This window comes from Agelaius phoeniceus, chromosome 16 (assembly GCF_051311805.1).
Source record: "Agelaius phoeniceus isolate bAgePho1 chromosome 16, bAgePho1.hap1, whole genome shotgun sequence".
NCBI lineage: Eukaryota > Metazoa > Chordata > Aves > Passeriformes > Icteridae > Agelaius > Agelaius phoeniceus.
The window spans coordinates 3633298-3652129 of NC_135280.1; the positions used below are offsets into that span (position 1 = coordinate 3633298).

Below are 18832 nucleotides of genomic sequence, written 5' to 3' on the forward strand. Positions count from 1 at the left end.
GGGTTTGGAGCACCCTGGGATAGTGGAAGGTGTCCCTGCCCATGGCAGGGGGATTGGAATGAGATGATCTTCAAAGTACCCTCCAATCCAGATCATTCTGTGATTCTATGGTAATAAGCAAATTTTAAGCACTGCATATTTTCGCAGGCTCCAAAGGCTGTTAGTTTTGTTCCCCAGGAGACAAGGGAACACAGTTGTCCTGCTCTCTGGTGGAGACAAAAAATGGATGAGCTCTCATTTGGTTTTTGTTTTACCTGGAGAAACATCTTTTTTAATGGCTCAGTGGCCAGTGAGTGAAAACGTTCAAGACTTATTAGCAGAGCAGCAAGGGAGGTGAACACTACCTCGGTGGTCAGCAGCTAAGTCCAACACTGCTCCTGCAGCTTCATGAGCTCCTCCTGCTGTGCCCTGGTTTGTGAGGATGTATCCATTTGCAGAGTTTGCAGAGGAGGTCACCACCCGGACCATGGTGACAGTGGGGGCTTGTTGAACAACGTGGATGGCGTGGCACGAGGGCTGCTGGGAAGTCACTATGGATGCTGGCATGTAGGCCACTGGTTTGGCCACCAGGGTGGATGGTCGGGGAGGAACAGCCATAATCACAGGCTGGGCACTCACTGGAGATCCTGAACAGAAAAGAGAAGCATATGTTAACAGGAGAGGCAAAAAGACCCCCATTTATTTCATCTGTGTGCTTCCAGCCTACTCAGTGCTGCACCATTAGCAGGAATGGAGGTAGAATCAAACAAAAAAAATCAAATCTTCAAAAATACCACCCTCACACTTCTCCTTCCTCATGTACAAAAACCCTACTTGTCATCTGAGCACATTTCTGTGAATAAAAGCCATAATAAACCTAAGAAAATACCCCAAACCAAGCTTTCCTTAATGAGCTTTGCCTTCCAACCTCACCCCAGGTCAGCTCAGCTGACAAGGAGATATTTACCAGGTCCTGGCCACAGCACCAGAGCCTGGTGTAGCCAAGCTGATCTTATCCAGAGGGTAGCAAATGAGAGCAAGTGAGCTGTGTTGCCATGGCTACTCTGCTGTCAGATCTTTACAGCCACCTAGCTCAAGGTTAGATCAGCTGTCTCTGCACATTCTGCCCCTCATCCAAAGAGGAGTCAGGAAAATGGTTTGAAGTTGTACTTGCACCATCAGTCTCTAACAACAAAGTGGAAAGAGAGTCCTGGATCCTCCAAAAAGCACTGCAGAAGCCTTCCTGTGGTGTCCTCAGCATGGCACGTGGGGCAAGTGAACAGGAACAGGAGCTCTGGAACAGGAGCCACTCACCGGGTGCGCTCTGGGAATAGCGATACTCTGGAACTGAGGCCAACTTTGACCCAAAGTCGTGATCGTGTGGAATGGGTGAGCCCTCCCGTGACAGGCACTCTGGAGTCTGTAGGCCACTAGAGTGAGGGGACAGCAGGCCAGGGTGAGTAGGGGAGGCAGGAGCACTCCTGAAACACCAAAACACAGCGTTGGCAAGTGCAGATGCATTTTGACCACGAGACAGCAGCAGAGACACAGAGTTATGTCCAGGAGAGGATTCTCTAGGAAGGAAAGCCTCCACACCACCCACTGCAGTCCTGCTGGGAAGAGCTGAAAGGTACACAGGGACCCCACAAACACTCCAGCTCCAAATCCTGTTGTGTTATTCCTTGCTGAAGGAAACTGGACCCTTCAGAGCAGGTTAACATTTCATTGTTAGACCCACTGCAGACAGAGAATGCCCAAATGCTGCACACTCAGATCAGTTTTATAACTTCAAGTCATTCCCAAAGAACCTATGTCAGAGTTTGAGAGTGACAGGGAGAAGAAGAAAGATGCAAGCAGAGGCAAATGTCTGGCCCTGCATATGCTTGCAGAGCAGTTGCTTCCCCTCCTCCCTGTTGCCTCCCTCCCCAGCCACTTGGTTCCCACCTCTGGTCCCAAACACGTGAGGAATTGTACATTTCTTTAATGACAAACCAGAATAAAAAGCTGAAAAGTTCTCCTCCTGTTTCCCCCACATTTTAACAGAGAAAATAGGAGGTGTGGGAGGAATGTTCCATGAAATTGCTACAGCTAGTGCTGAATTCCAAGTCTTCTCCTCACAGCTACAGGGCTCAAAGAAGCTGTCATTGCACAAGGCAGTGGAGCTGACTGGAGCAGCCACACAGAACTCCTGTTGCTTCACTGCTGACAACCACCATCAACCTGATCTCCCTGTAGGAGAGTGTTTTAAATACCACAGAAGTTCTTCCCACTATGATCTAATCCACATCTAAACACAGCTTTCCTGAAATCAGAGATTGGCATCTGAAAACACTCACTCCAGTGATAACTGCTTTGAATTTCTTTGAAATGATGCCAAAACAGACACGTTATTTGATGCATTTTTGTAGTTTGCTTCTGGATTTTTTTTTTGTGAAACACTTAAGAAGTCAGAACAATTTTCAGATTATGCCTCAGGACTAACTATATCACCTCTCAAACTATAAACAGAAGCAAAGTATACTCACTGTACTTCAGGAGAAGTTTTAGTTTATTTTCTTTGTAATGAGTTTGGCAGAGAGATGAGAGGAAATTGAAGTTACCTGGAGGAGAGAGGCCCAAAAGGTGTTCGGAAGCAGGACACTCCTCTTTGCCTTCTTTTTCTAAATGCTTGTTCTACAAGTTTGGCTTCAGAGGCAGGGTCAATCCTCCAAAAGGAGCCCTTTCCAGGCTCCTCTTGGGAGCGTGGGACTTTAATAAAGTAACGGTTCAAGGAGAGGTTGTGCCGAATGGAATTCTGCAGGAAGCACAGGAATGAGGTGATTATTTTGCCACGAAGTAACAAAGACAAATGAGTTGCACCACACAGCTTGGAAAAATAAATCCACACTGCCAGAATCAGTGTTAAAGGTAGAAACAAGTCACTCAACTCACACAGCTCCAAAGTCACAGGAGAATAGCAGGAGAAAACCTGAGGGAAAGTGTTGGAATTTCTCCTGACCAAGCTGAAAGATGGGTTTGCTCAGTGCCAACCATTACTGAAATACATCTGGAGCCAGAGCAGTGACTTCTCTGTGGAAAGCCATGAAAGCAGAGCTTTTGCTGAGGCAGGGGGAAATCACTGTAAACCACATCAGAACTCTCTCAAAAGACAAGCTTTATTCTTGGCAAGTGGAAAAAGTTGCCTGAGCCTGTGCTAACTGCTCACCTGCCAAACGATTACCAGGGTGCCCAAACATGCCCTAGAGGACACTGCATCTCACAGTAATCACAATGCAAGGCAGCCAACATGCCCTCAGCCAGCTCTGGGAGGAATCCATGAGCTCTGTGGCACTCTGCAGCTCTCTGGATGATGACAAGACTGTTTATCCTTTCCATTGTAACAACCCACCTCTTACAGGGTGTAATGCTGCCTTTTGGGCTGGGGAAGGGCTCAGCAACCCTCCATGTGCACTAACTCATCCCTCTTCTACTTTCAAAACAAAAGAGAAGCTTTTTTAGCAGGTTTAGACAACCTCTGCAATGGTGAAGCCTTACAATGCCACTGGAGAGGAGAGAAAAAGGCAGCTTCACTCCCTGCTGAAATGCAGCTCTCTGAAGCAGGATGCAGCAACTGGTTCACAAAGCACAACTCTGCTGAGCAGGTTAGGGCAGGAAGTGAATTCCACAATTAATTAGAACTGCAGGGAAAAGCCAGGAAGGCAGAAATGTATTTATTCCAACTGCACTCAAAGTGCACCAAGCAGTACTGCTCCTGCCAGTTGCACACAGTGAAATCAGCAGCTGCAAGAGCCTTTGCAGCTGTATTAGTGTATTACATTCAAATGCCAACACCCATGGCAGAGGTGTGATGCCAAGAAAAAGTCTGAAAGCAGGTGGAGTTGAGGCTCTTGAAACTTTGGAAGCAGCCCTCAAGTGAACATTGAAGTTTGATTTAGCATGTGTTAACTACATCCAAACTCTCCTCTGAAGCTGGTCAGGCTTCCTTGAGTACCACAAAGAGTCCATGGACTCCCAGTTTCCCAAGCTCCCACTCAAATTCAGAACTTGCAAACTGACTTAGGCAGTGCAGCTGATACACTGGGAAAACAAAATATCTGTAATTATTTAAGGTGCTATGATTAAAAATTGGAGCCTCAGTTTTAGGCTGGATATCCTCTGCTTGGAGAAATCATGTCAAAGATGAGGTGAAGGATTAAGCAAGTATCTGGGCAGAGGAGTGACTGATAGCAAGGATATAGGGAAACAAAATACAAAATGAAAGACACATGACTACAGCATTAAAAGAGGAACTAGAGAGCCCAACAGTAACACACTACATTGCCCTACAAAGCATTCAAAAAAACCCCAAGAAAACTAATCACCCACAAATGAACTAGTCAGCTTGTGTTAAACAAATTCACTCTGGGAACAGTCAAAGCAGCTCTATTCCCAGTGCCCCAAATCTTTAATAAATGCATTTCAAAGCAGATAAGCCATGTCAAAGTAGTTTAAAAGCTTGTCAGTGTCAAGAACTCACCTGCCAGCCTTTGTCAGCAGTCCTGTAATATGGATAATGCTTGGTAATGTGGGCATAGATCCCACTTAGTGTTAATTGCCTGTCCTGTGCTGAAGATATGGCCTGCACAATCAGCTGAGCATAGGAATAGGGTGGCTTGGATTCATCCTAAGCAAGAAAAAAAAGCCAAACAAAAATTTAGTTACTAACAAAGAATTCCTATGCTGCAGTACCACAACCCAAACTTAAAAAGCACACTGGGCTGTAATTTTCACTGATGCCAAGAGAGCAGCAGGGCAGCTAAGAGAGCATCAGCTCTCCCACTGCTGTTTTATGCTGCCACCACCCCATTTCACACAAGCATTTGTGTTCAAACAGGGCTGAGTCAGATGAAAGTATCTCCCTCCATCTCCCCACAAACACACATAAACCCCAACTTCAATCTGATTCCATTCCCCACTGACTGTCCCACACATGCTTGCACCAGCACAAGGAAAGGGGTCAAGACAGGCAATTGGAACAAATAAATAGAGTATAGGTACATTCACTGCTTTCTGTGCTCATGAATTAAAGCCTTCAGTTCTGCCCAGCTACAGCTCCACTCTGCTAGAAGGGTTTGAGGCTGTGTGTTATCAGCCCTCCTCCCAGCAACAAGCCCAACATGAAACCTGATCCCATCCCTTCCCTTCTCCAGCAGGATTTGTTTCATTCTAGGAACTTTAATTTGTTTGCTAGATCTCGTATTTCCAACTCTTCACATTACTCCATCAAGAACAACCCTTCTTGTCTCAAGGGAGAATTAACTCTACAAAAAACAGCCACCTAGTAGTGTGCTCCTCCACCCAATCCCAAATCAGGTGGTTTTGGATATGGAACTTTTAACTTTGATCTGAAGATCAGCTCACCAAAATTACATTTTATCACTCTAACTAAGTTATTTTTTAATCTAGATTCCACTTGCCACTCTCCTTGTTTAACGCCTACTTGACAGGCCTTCATGTTTGTTTTAAAGTCTGACTACAGACTTCTCATGACAAGGATCTGGTTTCTTCCCCTGCTTCTGCTTTCTCCAACTGTGTTTTGCAAAATACCATTAATTAAAAGAAGAAAATGAGATGCTGAATTTTATGTGCTTCTTTATGGGATCTTGATTTATCAAATAAGCAAAAATATTATTCTTGCTTAAACACTTTAGTGAGTGATGATTTGAATACATTTCAGGCAGCTAAGCAAGCAGAGACTCCAACTAAGCCAAGCACAGTTGGAAGGAATGACCTCCACCCCCTGCAGGACACTGTACACAGCACCCTTATGGCCAGGGTGTTCTTAAACCCCTTTAAACTCTAACCAGGACTAGCAATAAAGCCCCAGGCTTTAATAATCCTCCCAAGGAGCAGTGCTGGTAGGTAATGTTTGTGTGAACCTTTGGGCTGTCCCCGCCAGATGCATCTGCCTGCTGCTCTGAGGCTGCCTTTGCCGCATACTCTGCTGCCAGCTGCAGATCCGAGGTAATGTTGTGAACAAAACGATATCCTGAGGATCCAGCACCACGTGGACTGGCTGGGCAAGAGTTGGGAACACTGGAGAGGCAAAAAAAACCAAAAAGAAATACAGTTGTTATTTCATTTATTAGCAAGGCATGCAGTTGTTACTCTCGAAGGTACAGTAAAGCTCTTGGTCATGGAGAAGCAGATGCAATGGCCTTACTTTTCCCCCTGTGGCTTATCCAAAGCCCAGACAGATTGAGAAAAAAATCCACCAGAGATAAAATTGGAATTTCTACAAAATCCTGACACTCCCTGCCATATACACTTCCTGCAATCACAACAGAGCAGCGTTTCAAAGTATTAAACAACTCCTTTGTGTTTAGAGAAGCACTTCAAACAGCATACAGTGTATGAAGGATGAATATTTAAGTAAATGGATAGTCTGTTGTTATGACTTGTTAAGGAACAACACACCAATCTCCTTGTAATACAGATCATAGTTAATCAATCCTTCTAACAGACAGTTCTACAGTATCAGAGCTAAAGCACCCAGAGCAGGGATCTGCCATGAAGGTCCCTGACACCACATCTGAGCTCCACAAGGCCATTCCCTGACACCAAACAGCTGGAGACAGGCATTTCCTTGATTCACCCCACACCCAGCAAAGGGGAGCTGCACTCACTGCCTACACACAGAGGTAGCCCAGCATCAGTTCTGGCTGGAGAAGGCACGTTCAGAGCGGCAGGGCCACCACAAGATGGCATTACAGGAACGGTGACTGAGCACCACGGGCTGTGAAAGGTGATAAAATGCTACCAACACATAAAAGGGGGATATAATTTGCAACATCACTCAGGCAGGCACACAGAAATGAGTGCTACAAGATGAGAACTAATTAGAGAGGCTTGTCTAGGGATCACACGTCCTTGATTTTTAGGGTTGGAAGAATCAAAGAATGGTTTGGATTGGAAGAGACCTTAAAGATCACCTTGTTCCAACCCCCTGCCATGGTCAAGCACACCTTCCACTGGACCAGGTTTTTCCAAGCCCCATCCAACCTGGCCTGGAAGGATGGGAGGGGAGGGATGAGTCTGGGAAGCTGAAGTTCCCTTTTTCTGTCTCTCCCTGTCCTGTGCTGTCCAGAATTGAGGGATTCAGTGCCAGAACATCAGGATGCACAGCCAAATCCCAGGATTACAAATGTCTTCTAGGAGCAGAGAAACAGTAAACAAGAAAGCAAACCAATACACAGAAGATTTACATAGCAAAACAAGCAGTTCAAATTGTATGAAAAGATGCAAATTGAAGCTCACAGCTGGAACTAGAATTCAGTAAAACTGGCATAAACAATCCTCTTACTGGTGAAATGCCCAATAACTGACACAAGCAAATGCTGACACTCATCACAGCACTGCACCAAATGCTGTATGAAAAAACACTGAACATGGTCCCTTCCTCAAAAGGTGACTGGCTGGATAGCTTCTCCTACATAGACACAGGGATGGAGAGGAAGCAGTGAGACAACCCTTGTTTGCTCAGTGGGCAATACCTTGGGTGCAGAAGCAATTTGTCAGTGTAAGGAATGAGCATTTCCTACCACAGTCCAGCCTGTAAACTGAGAAGTGCTGCTGCTCCTTGTGGTGTCTCTGCAAATGGCTGCAGTGCTGAGCTCAGCACAACCCAGACTGGTTTCTTTTAAAAGTGAATTACAGAACGGGGGAGCTGGGGGCAGAGAAAAGGCAGCAGAAATATCCAGCAACCACAAACCCTTGAAACAAGGAAGCCAAGCTCACTCCTGTCCCATATACCAGCCTTGTACAGCCCCTGGTAACCCTTTCAGTGCCTCCCAATAGTCCTGGGCATTCATGGGTGATGCTGTTCAGAAGCACAGCAGAAGGCAAAGCTTTCAGGTAGTGCAAGGTATAAAATGTTGATGAGCCCATCCTGACAGATCTCCCTTTACCAGAGAGAAGGCATTTCTTGCCCAGCCTTTCAGAGACCTATTTGTGCAGGAAAATGAATGAAAATTTCCTACTCCAAGCTTTGGAAGTGGGTAATACTAAACCACAGAAGACACTCTTGATGTCTTAGTATTCACATGAGGAGCTGGTGTGAATTTAATTATTCTGCTGTCATTTTTCCATAGCTTCTTCACATACACACTTCTTATAATGTGCAGATAATTACAACTGAAAGCCATTTTCATACATGAAACAACGACAAACTAAAACCACAGTGATTCTTTTTGTGTCTGGCACCCGAGCAATTATTGTAACACACAGGCTACAAGTGGAATAGGATGAAAAAGTTTTCTGATTTTGTTATTTGTCTGCAGAAATACACAAACAGCAAACCACAGAGACAGCAGCCAAAACTCAGGACAAAGATATGGAAGAAAGAAAAGTTCTCCAATAAATCCATGCTCTGCAGAGCTGCATTTCTTGCTTTTTCTTTTCCTTTTTAATAAATACATAAATAAAAATAGATAAAAGAATTTATTCCTTTATTCAAGATTAGCAGAGCAAGCAGCTCAGTTTTTGCCTTTCTCCAGCTGTAGCGTCTGAATTTCAAGTGTGATCTCTTGCTAAAAAAAACAAAGAAAGAAAAAACCAAAGGGAGAAACCCATTTCTTACAGAGCTGTGATTCTCTGGAGTGTTGACAAAGCCCTTCCAAACTAAAGTGTTAATAACTTGTAGAAAATCCAGGCTCTCCCAGCAGATATTCACTGAACAACAGGATCATGATCATCCCCTAAAGTAGCAGCTGCCCCCTGGGACACAGCGATACCAAAGATTTGGAAGAGATACCAATCTTTTATCAGAATGAAGCCCCTTTGTCCAGGTAGATGTGCTTCCTGTCAGCCTGGATCAATGATCAAATCAAGAGATGTGGGGACAGAACAAACACCAGGTTCAGGCACTCCAAGCACAGACAGGGTAACACATGCTGCTGAGTGCTCAAGCTCTCAGTCAATCATCACAGCTCTTCAGAGGGGAGGCAGAAAGAGCTGACTACTGGAAAAAACAAGGAGACACAATCTGTTCCCCTCCCAACATGGGACAGAAGGAGTGAAGAAACAGTTTTACTAAAAATACCCCTCTGAGGGTTAAGTTAAAATTAAACATTAGTGCAGTCAAAAGAAAACAAGCAAACACAATGCAGTGACATCAGTTTCCTGGAGTTCCTGGAATTCTCCTCACCACCCAAAGCCAGGGGCTGGCCAGGGATGCTTGCATGCACTCACACCCCCTTTAAAAATATTATGAAACAAAGAGTTTTCCCTAAAATCACCTGTTTGTCCTATAGAACAAAAATCAACTGCAAGGACACTAATAATGATTTGCTTGATATTAACATGGCATCAATACTTGGCCATAACCTGATCCATGTTGATACTATAACCTTTCACTGAGAAAAGCACCCCTAGGTCTGCAATTTCACCCTGCTGTGAGATCCCACCACACTGCTGTGATCCATGCTCACTGTCCATGCTGGCAAACTCAACTTACAAGCAATCCAAGCTAATTTGGGTTAAGCTTGCTTGATATTGAAGAGAGTATTTTGGAGAAGAACCAAGTGTTTTGCACCACTGAAAGGCACACAGAGCATGGAAGCAACCCAGCTGCAGTTACCCACAATCTTAATCCTATGGTACCATGGTAAATGCCCCAAGTGCCAGAGATCTTTGATATCCACTGAGGATTCAGCATCTCAACTTGAAACAGTGACTGCAGGCAGCCAGTGAGCCACAGTTCTCTAAATACCATGCTGAGAACTCAGCTTTAGAATCAGACTACAACCACGTGCTGAATCACACCAGTTCTCTGCAGCATGTTTTCCATTTCAGACTTAACCCTTCTCTGGCAGGAAGGCCAGAAAGATGAGGGCTGAAGGCAGTGTCTGCAGTACACTCACCCATCTAAGTGGCAGGATGCCTTTTAAACACGGGGCTTGAACGTTCTTTGGAACACCACAATTCACTTTCAACTCCTGCCAAGAGGAACCCAGCCTGCAAGTTCACAGCACTTGCTAGCAGCAATTAACTCTAAGCTGCTGGAGAGTGTGTACAATGTGCTGCACTGCTATTGGAATGTCCACAATCAGTTTGTTTAACCAAAGAATCAGCCTGCAGAAATAGGGCGGATCACTGTGTGCATGGGGCATTCACACCAGGACACTGTGTGTTGCTTGTCTCTTCTCATTAAAAAAAAAAGAAAGGAAAAGGGATAGAGCAGATCCAGAGAAGGTACTGACAGGGATAAGTAGGATGATTGGAGATATGGAATGGATTTCATGCAAGAAAAAATTGTTAGAGACAGAAGCTGAGGTGCAAAGTGACAGAACTATAAAAACAAAACCAACAGGAAGTGTTAAGCTCCTGGCCTCTTGCACCAGAAGAGATGGTAAGCACAAAATGAAACCAAGCAGCATGTCCAAAACAAAAGAAAGTGCTTCTACTTCTGTGGCTACACTGTGGGGTGACATGCTGCAAAACAGGGCTGATGACAAAGTCTGTGTGAATGGAGAAGGCCAGTACACAAATTCTTGAGGAAAGGGAAGGACAGGGAAACCATCAGGGCTTTAGAAGACAGTCAGAAATCCTGGTCCAACGCAGTCTCCTGTCCAAGAAAATGGAGGCAAACTACACCTAAGTCAGCATTACTCTATTTTCTATGTTATACAATCCCCAAGATACCCATGTCTGAGGCAGAAACACTGCTAGAGAGATCTGTTCCCTGAGCACATTGAGATTCTCACATAAAGATTTCCACAGTCTCTCAATACTAGGCATGTTTTATGGACTAGGCGGTAATAAAAATAAAAATGAAGCAACAAGTACTTACATTATTTATTTATGGTCATATTACAAGTCTGTGAACAATCTGGAAACCAAAACACTCCCAAATTCCAGTGCCAACTTCCCCAGAAGGAGAGGCAGTAGTACAATGCAGGAAAGTTGCCCTATTACTCAATTGAGGCATCAAGCTATGGAGGCTAAATTTAAACCAGGTATATGGAAAAAGCACATATCCTCTCTAAGACAAAGAGGAAAGATTACCTGGGATCCCATAAAGAATTGTTCACCTGACTTGGAATCTGCACTGCTAAAGAAGAACAAAACCAAAATTGCTGGTTTAGGATATGGTATGCACATGGTAGTGCCTTTGAAAAACTCCCACGTGCACATTTGTGAAGCAGGTAAGAGACACAGCAGGGATAAGAGTTACAGCCTTGGCAATGCTGCCAATATACAGATTCCAGTCTGAATGGGCATTTTTAAAGCCCCTGTTTGGTACAGAGAAAAAAAAAATCACTATTTCTTATAATCTCCCCAGTCTGTTCCTCGAATGCAAGCTGGAAGTGTGTTGCCCTGGGCACAAGGACTATGGTTAGAGAAATAGCACAAACCTCTGACAACCACAATACTCCACTTCATGAGCCTGCAAAAAGGGGCATGAAGATACAGGGACGCTTTTCATGTGCAATAAGCAAGAATCAGGTCAAAGTACAGCCCCTGGACTTGCGAAACAAGCCTTTCCACGATACACCAATCAGCAAGAATGGCTGAGAATCCTCCACTGCTCTCACCTTCCCCAGCCTAGCCCCAAAATTGTAACTCAAAGAAAGACAAGTCCTTGCACGTTGCGTGTTTCAGACAGGTTTCAGAAGCAATCACAAGTGGTGAGACTGCCAAACCAAGCTGGATTTTGATGTGAAAGGAGAAATCTGAGAGCTACCCTGCCTGCCTAATGCTGAAGAAAACCAAAGCTGTCGAACAAGCCACAAGTGAAAGAAAGTGAGCTATCCACGAAAGGTGAAATTGTTATTACTCGTCAGTGCTCCAGTGGTTCCCCTGGAAAGGAAGTGACTTCACTCCAACTGTGGATTCAGTGAGCATTTTATACTCATTGGGGAAGAGGAAGTGCTCCTGTAGCTGGTGACATCTGCAACCCCTCCTCCAGCACATGGCTTGGCACATGTCCTCGAGCACACGGTCCATTATCTGCAATAAGCATGCGTAGGAGCTCCCCAGCCCAGCACAGGCTGCTGCTTCTCTTATGTGATGTATATGCATCATCCTCCTTGGCTTGTGGTTTGGAGACTTGGGTGATTAAAAATAATCACCTCTCTGTCCAACCGTGGGAGTTGCCTGAGCTGTGCATTCTGCCTGAGTGCAGGAAGTAATGTATAACTGAGATGATGCAAAAGAGCCTGCAAAAAACCTGCCTTGGAGCTCTTCAGCAGCGTTTCAGTTCAATGGCTCACAGTGCTCTGGGAAGAGGCAAAGCCTCAATGAAATGGAATGGGGAATATTTATGCATCCTGCTCCAGTGAGTGAAGGCATCCACCGAAACCAGGCTTCATTCAGCTTCCCCTACACACCTCCAGAGTAAATGTGCAAGTGCAGACTAAATCCCAAGGGTTGTGAAACAGCAGTGCATGGCTATCCTAGAGCCTGTAAAATGCCCCCCTCCTTTTTCCCAGCCAAGTCTGGATCAAAGCAGAACCAGCATTTGCAGGTCTGCTGGAACATGGCTCACACACACTCATGTCATGCTTTATGGAATAAGAGCTCAATACATAATTTATCTACTACACACGCCTATGAAGTAGTAATTACACTATGCATGCATAAAAATCAGACAATGAATTTAAATGACCTGGTAAAGGCCACAAAACAAGTTGGTGGCTAAGTCAAGATAATTGCAGTTACCTCTGAGTAATCCACTATCAGAGCATGCAATGTGTTACTGAACTCATTTCTCTCAGTGAAAAAAGGACCATATGAAACCAAACAATTCAGCTCACACCTTCTGGTTTACTAATCAAGCTTATAGAACAAAAGAAGTTGATCTTTCATTATTCATGCCATTAACTACATTGCAAACTAGCTATCAACCCTTCTAGTAACAGCCAAACATGGGCAGGCACATTAACAGCTAACAGTTAAAATACCAATTTGGCTTCACACACAAATATGTACCAGTCTAGCTGGTAACACTGAACCTCACCAGGCATTTTTCAAGCATGGTTCTCACAGGACCCTAAGGACTCTTACTCCCACATGTCAAAGAAATTTTTTTACTGATAAAGACTTTGTTTGTGAGATAAGAAACCATGCCCTTTCCGTGAAAAAACCCAAACAAGTACAAGACAAAACGTTCGAGCCCCAAGTTATTCTAGTGCAGAGATAAGGCAGAAGTAGCAGCTGTAAAATATGAATAATACTACTGACCTCCAGAGTAGGACATTTAGTATTTCTGTATTGTTGTCTGTGTGTGTGTATATCTTTATACATGTATCTCACTGAGAACATAATTGCTGTCTAGAATAGGGAAGCAAGTACAAAGAAATAATTTAATTTTCATAGATATTAAAACCACCCCAGCTCTGAGGGGCAAGGCTGCAGAGAAATGCTATTTGGTAAACTGAGTTAAGTTACTGCTACAGGGTCATTAACAATGACTGGACCATCATAAAAAGGAAACTAAACATGGTAAATCTGAACTCCAACTCAGTAAGACTTTGAGACCAGGAATAGAGTCCTGCATCCCACCTTGTCTCTGTAGATCTGAAAACAATCCAAGCACAAGCCACTCTGTGGCATGGGTTACAACACAGAGTTATATACATGTTGATATTGGGCATTTATCACAAAATCAGGCAAAGTGAAGTGCTTGCAGCATAGGTGAGAAACTCTGTGGAACCACTGTCACTCAAAGAGGAGCCTCCAAATCCAAGGTGTAGAAGCTTAAAGCCATGTACTGACAGACACTTCCTTAACTCCTGAAACTGTTCAGTTTTATCTCCAAAAAGTAGAGCTGAATTCAAGCAAACCCCACATGATTTTCACAGAGCTTTTCAATGCCTTGAACCTACTGAGGAGCAATTTAGTGTTACTCTGCCCTTTCATATGTTGTGCAAAATGGCAGGCTGCTTCTACTGAGTTCCTACAACCACAGTGGCCTTTTCCTTTCTGGAAAAGGAAAGAAAAATGCAAGTCTGATTTTTTTGAAAAGGAGTTTTGAACTCAAATCAGGAAGAAATAATCCATGCCTGTTTGCAACCCTCCCAGCATGCTGCCAACCAACATTTTCCCTTACAGCTGTACAACAGCATTCAAAACACATCCACACAGAGCCCCTCCTGGAGACAAAACACCTAGCTGAGAAAACAGTGAGCACATTTCTCCCCAGGAATAAGCAGGAATCTTGCTTTGCAAAGCTGCTGAGGGTGGCAGGTTTGGTTTTGTTTAACTAAAGCTCATTCCCTCTCTAGGCACTGCACTTTGCAGAGGGAAAATAAATAGGCTGGAAAAAACCCAGAAGCTTGCAGGGGAGAACCTGCAGGGAAGCAAGCTGCAGTGTAAACAGGGAGGCAGAGCAGGGTTGGGGGTCAGCAGGGCAGGGCTGGATCTGGGGGGGGGTGCAGGTACAGCCCCTGCCCTACACCAGGGTGGAGGCAGGAAAAGGGGGCCAGGAGCCACTTTCCAAAAAGGAAATTTCACCCTGCCCAGGATTTCCAAACTGCAATAATTTTCCATGGGCCAATCAGGGAGGAGCAAGGCAAACGCACCAAATTAGGAAAGTAAATACTAGAAGGGGGAGAGGAAGGAGGAGGAGGAGAACCCAGCAACCACCTCCCAAAGGCAGCAGTGGGAGAGGGGTCTGAGTTTCATGCTGAGCCCCACCAGCCCTGCCAGCTCTGCCTCTGGGAAGGAGGAGAGGACACTGTGCCAGCCTCACCCAGCGCTGTGAAGCCACCAAGAGATCAGAGAGCTGCCCTGAAGTCAGAAGGCCGGAATGCACAGCTACACGCTCCCAAAGGAGCATTCCCTTCTCAGGCAGAAACACCCAAATCACTTCCCAAGCCTGGCCCACAGGGGAGAGCTGCAAGACCCTGCTGGGGGAGAGGGGAAGGCTGAAGGGGCTGAGCAGGGATGTTTACAAACGTGTCAGGCCCTCCTCTGTTAGAGGAACTCGGAAATGAAAGGGCTTCAGCAAGCGAAACCTCAGATGTCTTTTGAGGTTTTCTGAAGACTTGGCTGGCTTAGCTTGTGCTCGAGACAAACGGATGCAATCATTAATCACCCTTAGTAAACACTGCGTTAGGGGCTGAGCACAATTCAACACTACTATTTCCACTTTCTCCTTATGCAAAAGAAACATTCCCAGGGAATCAAATATCAGTTGCAGGCATATGCCAGAGTCAAAAGATACAGCCTCTGTTAGTAACACAAACCACACTGTGCTGCTTTGCACAAGATGACTGAATGGAAACTAACTACCATATGTTGGCAAAGGAACCATCCCCCTCCCCTCCCAGCAACAAGCTTCATCTAAAAAGAGAAGGTTAAATATAAACCAAAAGCAGTGCCTGAACAGAGGACTAAAACCACAGCCACCTCCAGGCCCCTCTTTCTAGAATATCTGCACTGCACATCTGTGCAGCTCTGTAAGGCGGTCGGAAAAACCCAAACAAGCCTCTGGATCATGCAAACCCAAACCAGCTTCATTGTGACTCTGAAGTCTCAGTCTCAGCCATGCAGATTTGAATACTACTCACTGAATTAGTGCTGTCAAAAGAGATTTGCATATTATACCTTTTTACAAATGTACAGACAAGAAAACAACCCAAAGGCTACTACTATTACCAGGCATACTCTTGCTATTTTGATGTCCACATGTTTTAAAATTCTAATACGTCATCCTATACCACAAGTCTCCTTTACTTTACAAAATGCATGATGCTTCAAGTAACAGATTTAACTTTAAAAGATTTCACTGAAACTCTGTAACATCAACTCTTTGCTGAAGAAGAAAGAAAACATTCCATGCACTAACTTGATGTTCATCTTATTTCTACTGCACATCCACTGATCAGATAATTTACAAAACAGGATACTCGCCCAGATGTACATTTAGATTGCTACAGCCACTCAGTAGATGGTCAGCAACCTACCCCCATTTCCTTCCATTCCCAGGAAACCACGTGCCAATGGCCACCCTGTCCCTAACTTCAGATAACAGCAGCACCACCCAGCAACAACAGAATATTACTGGGATAAAAATAAAACAGGCAGTCTTAAGATAGAAAGTAAATGCCTGCTTTCTTTTCTCCATGCATATAGGTAGCTCTCAATAAATATTTCTAATTCCACTGCCAAAGATAGCCTCTATATGTAACTCTATAGTGTGAAACCAACACTCACGTTTACCCTTGAACCCTCTGAGCTCTTAAACAAAACCCTTGTGCCCTACTGCTGGCCACCACAACGTTTTTCAGCAGTCTCCCATCATTTTGAACATCAGAGATTTAATTAGTTGTTTTTAACGGGGCATTTCTTGCACCAAGGATACCAAACCAAACGGGGCTGACAGACTGATGTCAGAGGAGACATTTTTGAGAATTAAACATCTTACCTGATAGTGCCTGTGGGGGACGGGAGGGGACTGACCACGCTCCGGAGATCCGGCTCCGGGATGTGGATCTTCAGAGGTGATATTTGAGGGTAAAGTGGCCGAAGGGGATGTGTTGAGGCTTCCTCTTTTACTTCCTCTTTATGGTATAAAGATGTGAACTGGATTTTTATAACCGTGCTAGGGAATCGGAAAGTACATCTGGAAGAGAAGGAAAGGGGAAAGTCAGTTTCACACATGATACTGAATGTACTAAAGAGGTTTTGTATGCAGTTGATGCATCATTAATTAATTCAAAGTCCAACATTCTCTACTGATCTTTCTGCCTAGTGTCTTGGGCAGAATTACTGATCATTCATAAAGCTCTGTAAATACTTCACAGTGAATCATGGGCCATCGAGAGATGAGATGCAAGCTGAAGATTTGGGTAAGTTCAGTGATTTCCTCAAGGCCATGTATTCAAACAGTGACTAAGCAAGATGCACTCCTGTAACAACAAACTCTTGGGTTCCTGCAAGGTATCAAGGACTAGGATCAATTTTTTATTAGCTCATTGTACATATCTCATTAAGATCCAAGTCACCAGAAAGTATCAAACCACAAGCAATAGGGAACAAAAACAGCCATAAAGTCCAGGCAGAGCAACAAACAGCCTCCAGGTAAGACTAGAGAGTACTATTTAAAGACTTGTCTCTATATATTGTATAATTGATATCCATTTATATTTGTGTACATGATGTTAAAGGATCATCTAGGAGGTTTCAGTTTAAAATACATTACTTTAGAAGTGCCTCCCTTTAGGGTTACAGCTAGCAGGTTTACAGCAGGGCCCCTGTAGGGCCTCATTCCTTCTTAAGTAACATTTCTTTCCAATTGTTATTTAGGAAAAAAATTATTCACACAAGTGCAGCCTTCAGGAGATGCTTGGAAATTCAAAAGGAAATAAGCACTGACATTTTCCATATTTGAACAGAAAGCTTTCTAATTTACAGTGTCTACAATGAGCACATGGCTGTAAGAGTGAGTGTTCTGCAATTCTTCTTATTGCACTTTAATTAGACAATCATGTGCAATCAATACAAGCTTTCCAGGAACCATTTCACTGATACTAAGGTTAAAGCAGCAGGAAATAAAAACCAGGTTTTACCGTGGGAAAGGTCAGCAGAGCACAGTAATTGTGCTGGATTCCAGCATCTTGCCTATAGAAGGAAAGGAAAGGATTTGGGTGGTGTTGTTCTAGCACTGTAAGTGCTGGTATGGGCTGAGCAGAATTCTTTTAACCAGTACATTATTGAATCCTGCCAGGTAACAGAACAAGGTGACAAGCAAGTCAATCTGCACCTTATCTTAATGGTGCTATTGACAGAAATGCAGCTCTAAAACACACTCACTTGCTCTTGGTTCTTTGGCACAGGCAGATTGTGCTGTAAGGTAATGCTCAAAATTATCATTCAGGCATGGGCAACTCATTCCCATCTCCCACCTCATCTCTCAAATGAGCTGGCTCAGCACTCAGTGGCTCACAATGGCTCTGCTAGTATGGCAGGAGTTTGCATTGCATTTAATTCACTTCAGAGGTCCTGCCACCTGCACTCATTAATGCATTAAATAAGAACATCATTGCTGGCAATGCAACCTAATTGTGTTTATCTAACCCTTCTAAACAAGGTTCCCTGCAGACTCAACACGAAGGCACAGCTCAAAACAGCAGTGTCCATGCCTTGCAGTGTCTGCCAGCAGCAGGCACCAACCTCCTGAAGTGAACCTGAAACAAGGATGTTGAGCCACTGCCCTGGATTTTAAGCTTTGTACTGCTACATGGATTTGCTTAAAGAGAAAAAGCTCAAAGTACATATATTTGCAACGAGCATCACATGGACTAAGGCTCAAAACCAGTTCAAGCAAAGCTTAATTTCTCAAGGCCTTATCAGGGAAAAGCTGAGCTGCCTGTCACAGAGCAATGGAACTCTCTGCTGTAACACCAACTGCTCAGCATTTTCCAACACCTGAGTCAAGGACAAATCAGCCCCTGCTCAGCAGTGTCCGGTGCAATCCCAGCCTGCTGCTGATCAAAGGCCTGACTGCACAGAGCCCTAAGGCAGTTTTGCAGCACTGCTGAGGCCAGGAGATCCCCCACTGCAGCCTCATATCAGTAAGGAGCTATCCCACTGCCACTTGGGTCTTCCTTTTCAGAAGGAGCCAGTAATGCAAGATCCATATCTCCTAAATTGCTCTGAGGTGATGGTAAAGTGCCTCCTTAACTCCTTAACTCTACCCCACTGATGCTGCAGCAATATTAGATAAAAAGTGATACCTGCACCCAAACCACTGTGAGAGGCTGTCCCATCAGCCTGTGAGTGTGGGCAATCTCAAGAAAATCTGTTACTTTTCCAAAATCATGAGCCAACCTGAAATGTGAAGTCTAAAGTAAGGCAGTGAACGTGCTGA

The 18832-nt window shown here is 44.4% G+C and overlaps 1 protein-coding gene across 1 annotated transcript in view; it reads right to left on the reverse strand.

Moving 5' to 3' along the window:
- The window catches only part of FOXK1 (forkhead box K1), a 56630-nt gene that overhangs the window by 13609 nt on the left and 24189 nt on the right, over positions 1–18832 (reverse strand). The window contains exons 2-7 of the mRNA XM_054643816.2: positions 16388–16585; positions 5898–6054; positions 4496–4642; positions 2580–2773; positions 1294–1460; positions 345–626 (exon numbers count right to left, since the gene is read on the reverse strand). Of these exons, the coding sequence (XP_054499791.2) occupies positions 345–626; positions 1294–1460; positions 2580–2773; positions 4496–4642; positions 5898–6054; positions 16388–16585 (1145 nt within the window). The remainder of the gene's footprint in view (positions 1–344; positions 627–1293; positions 1461–2579; positions 2774–4495; positions 4643–5897; positions 6055–16387; positions 16586–18832) is intronic.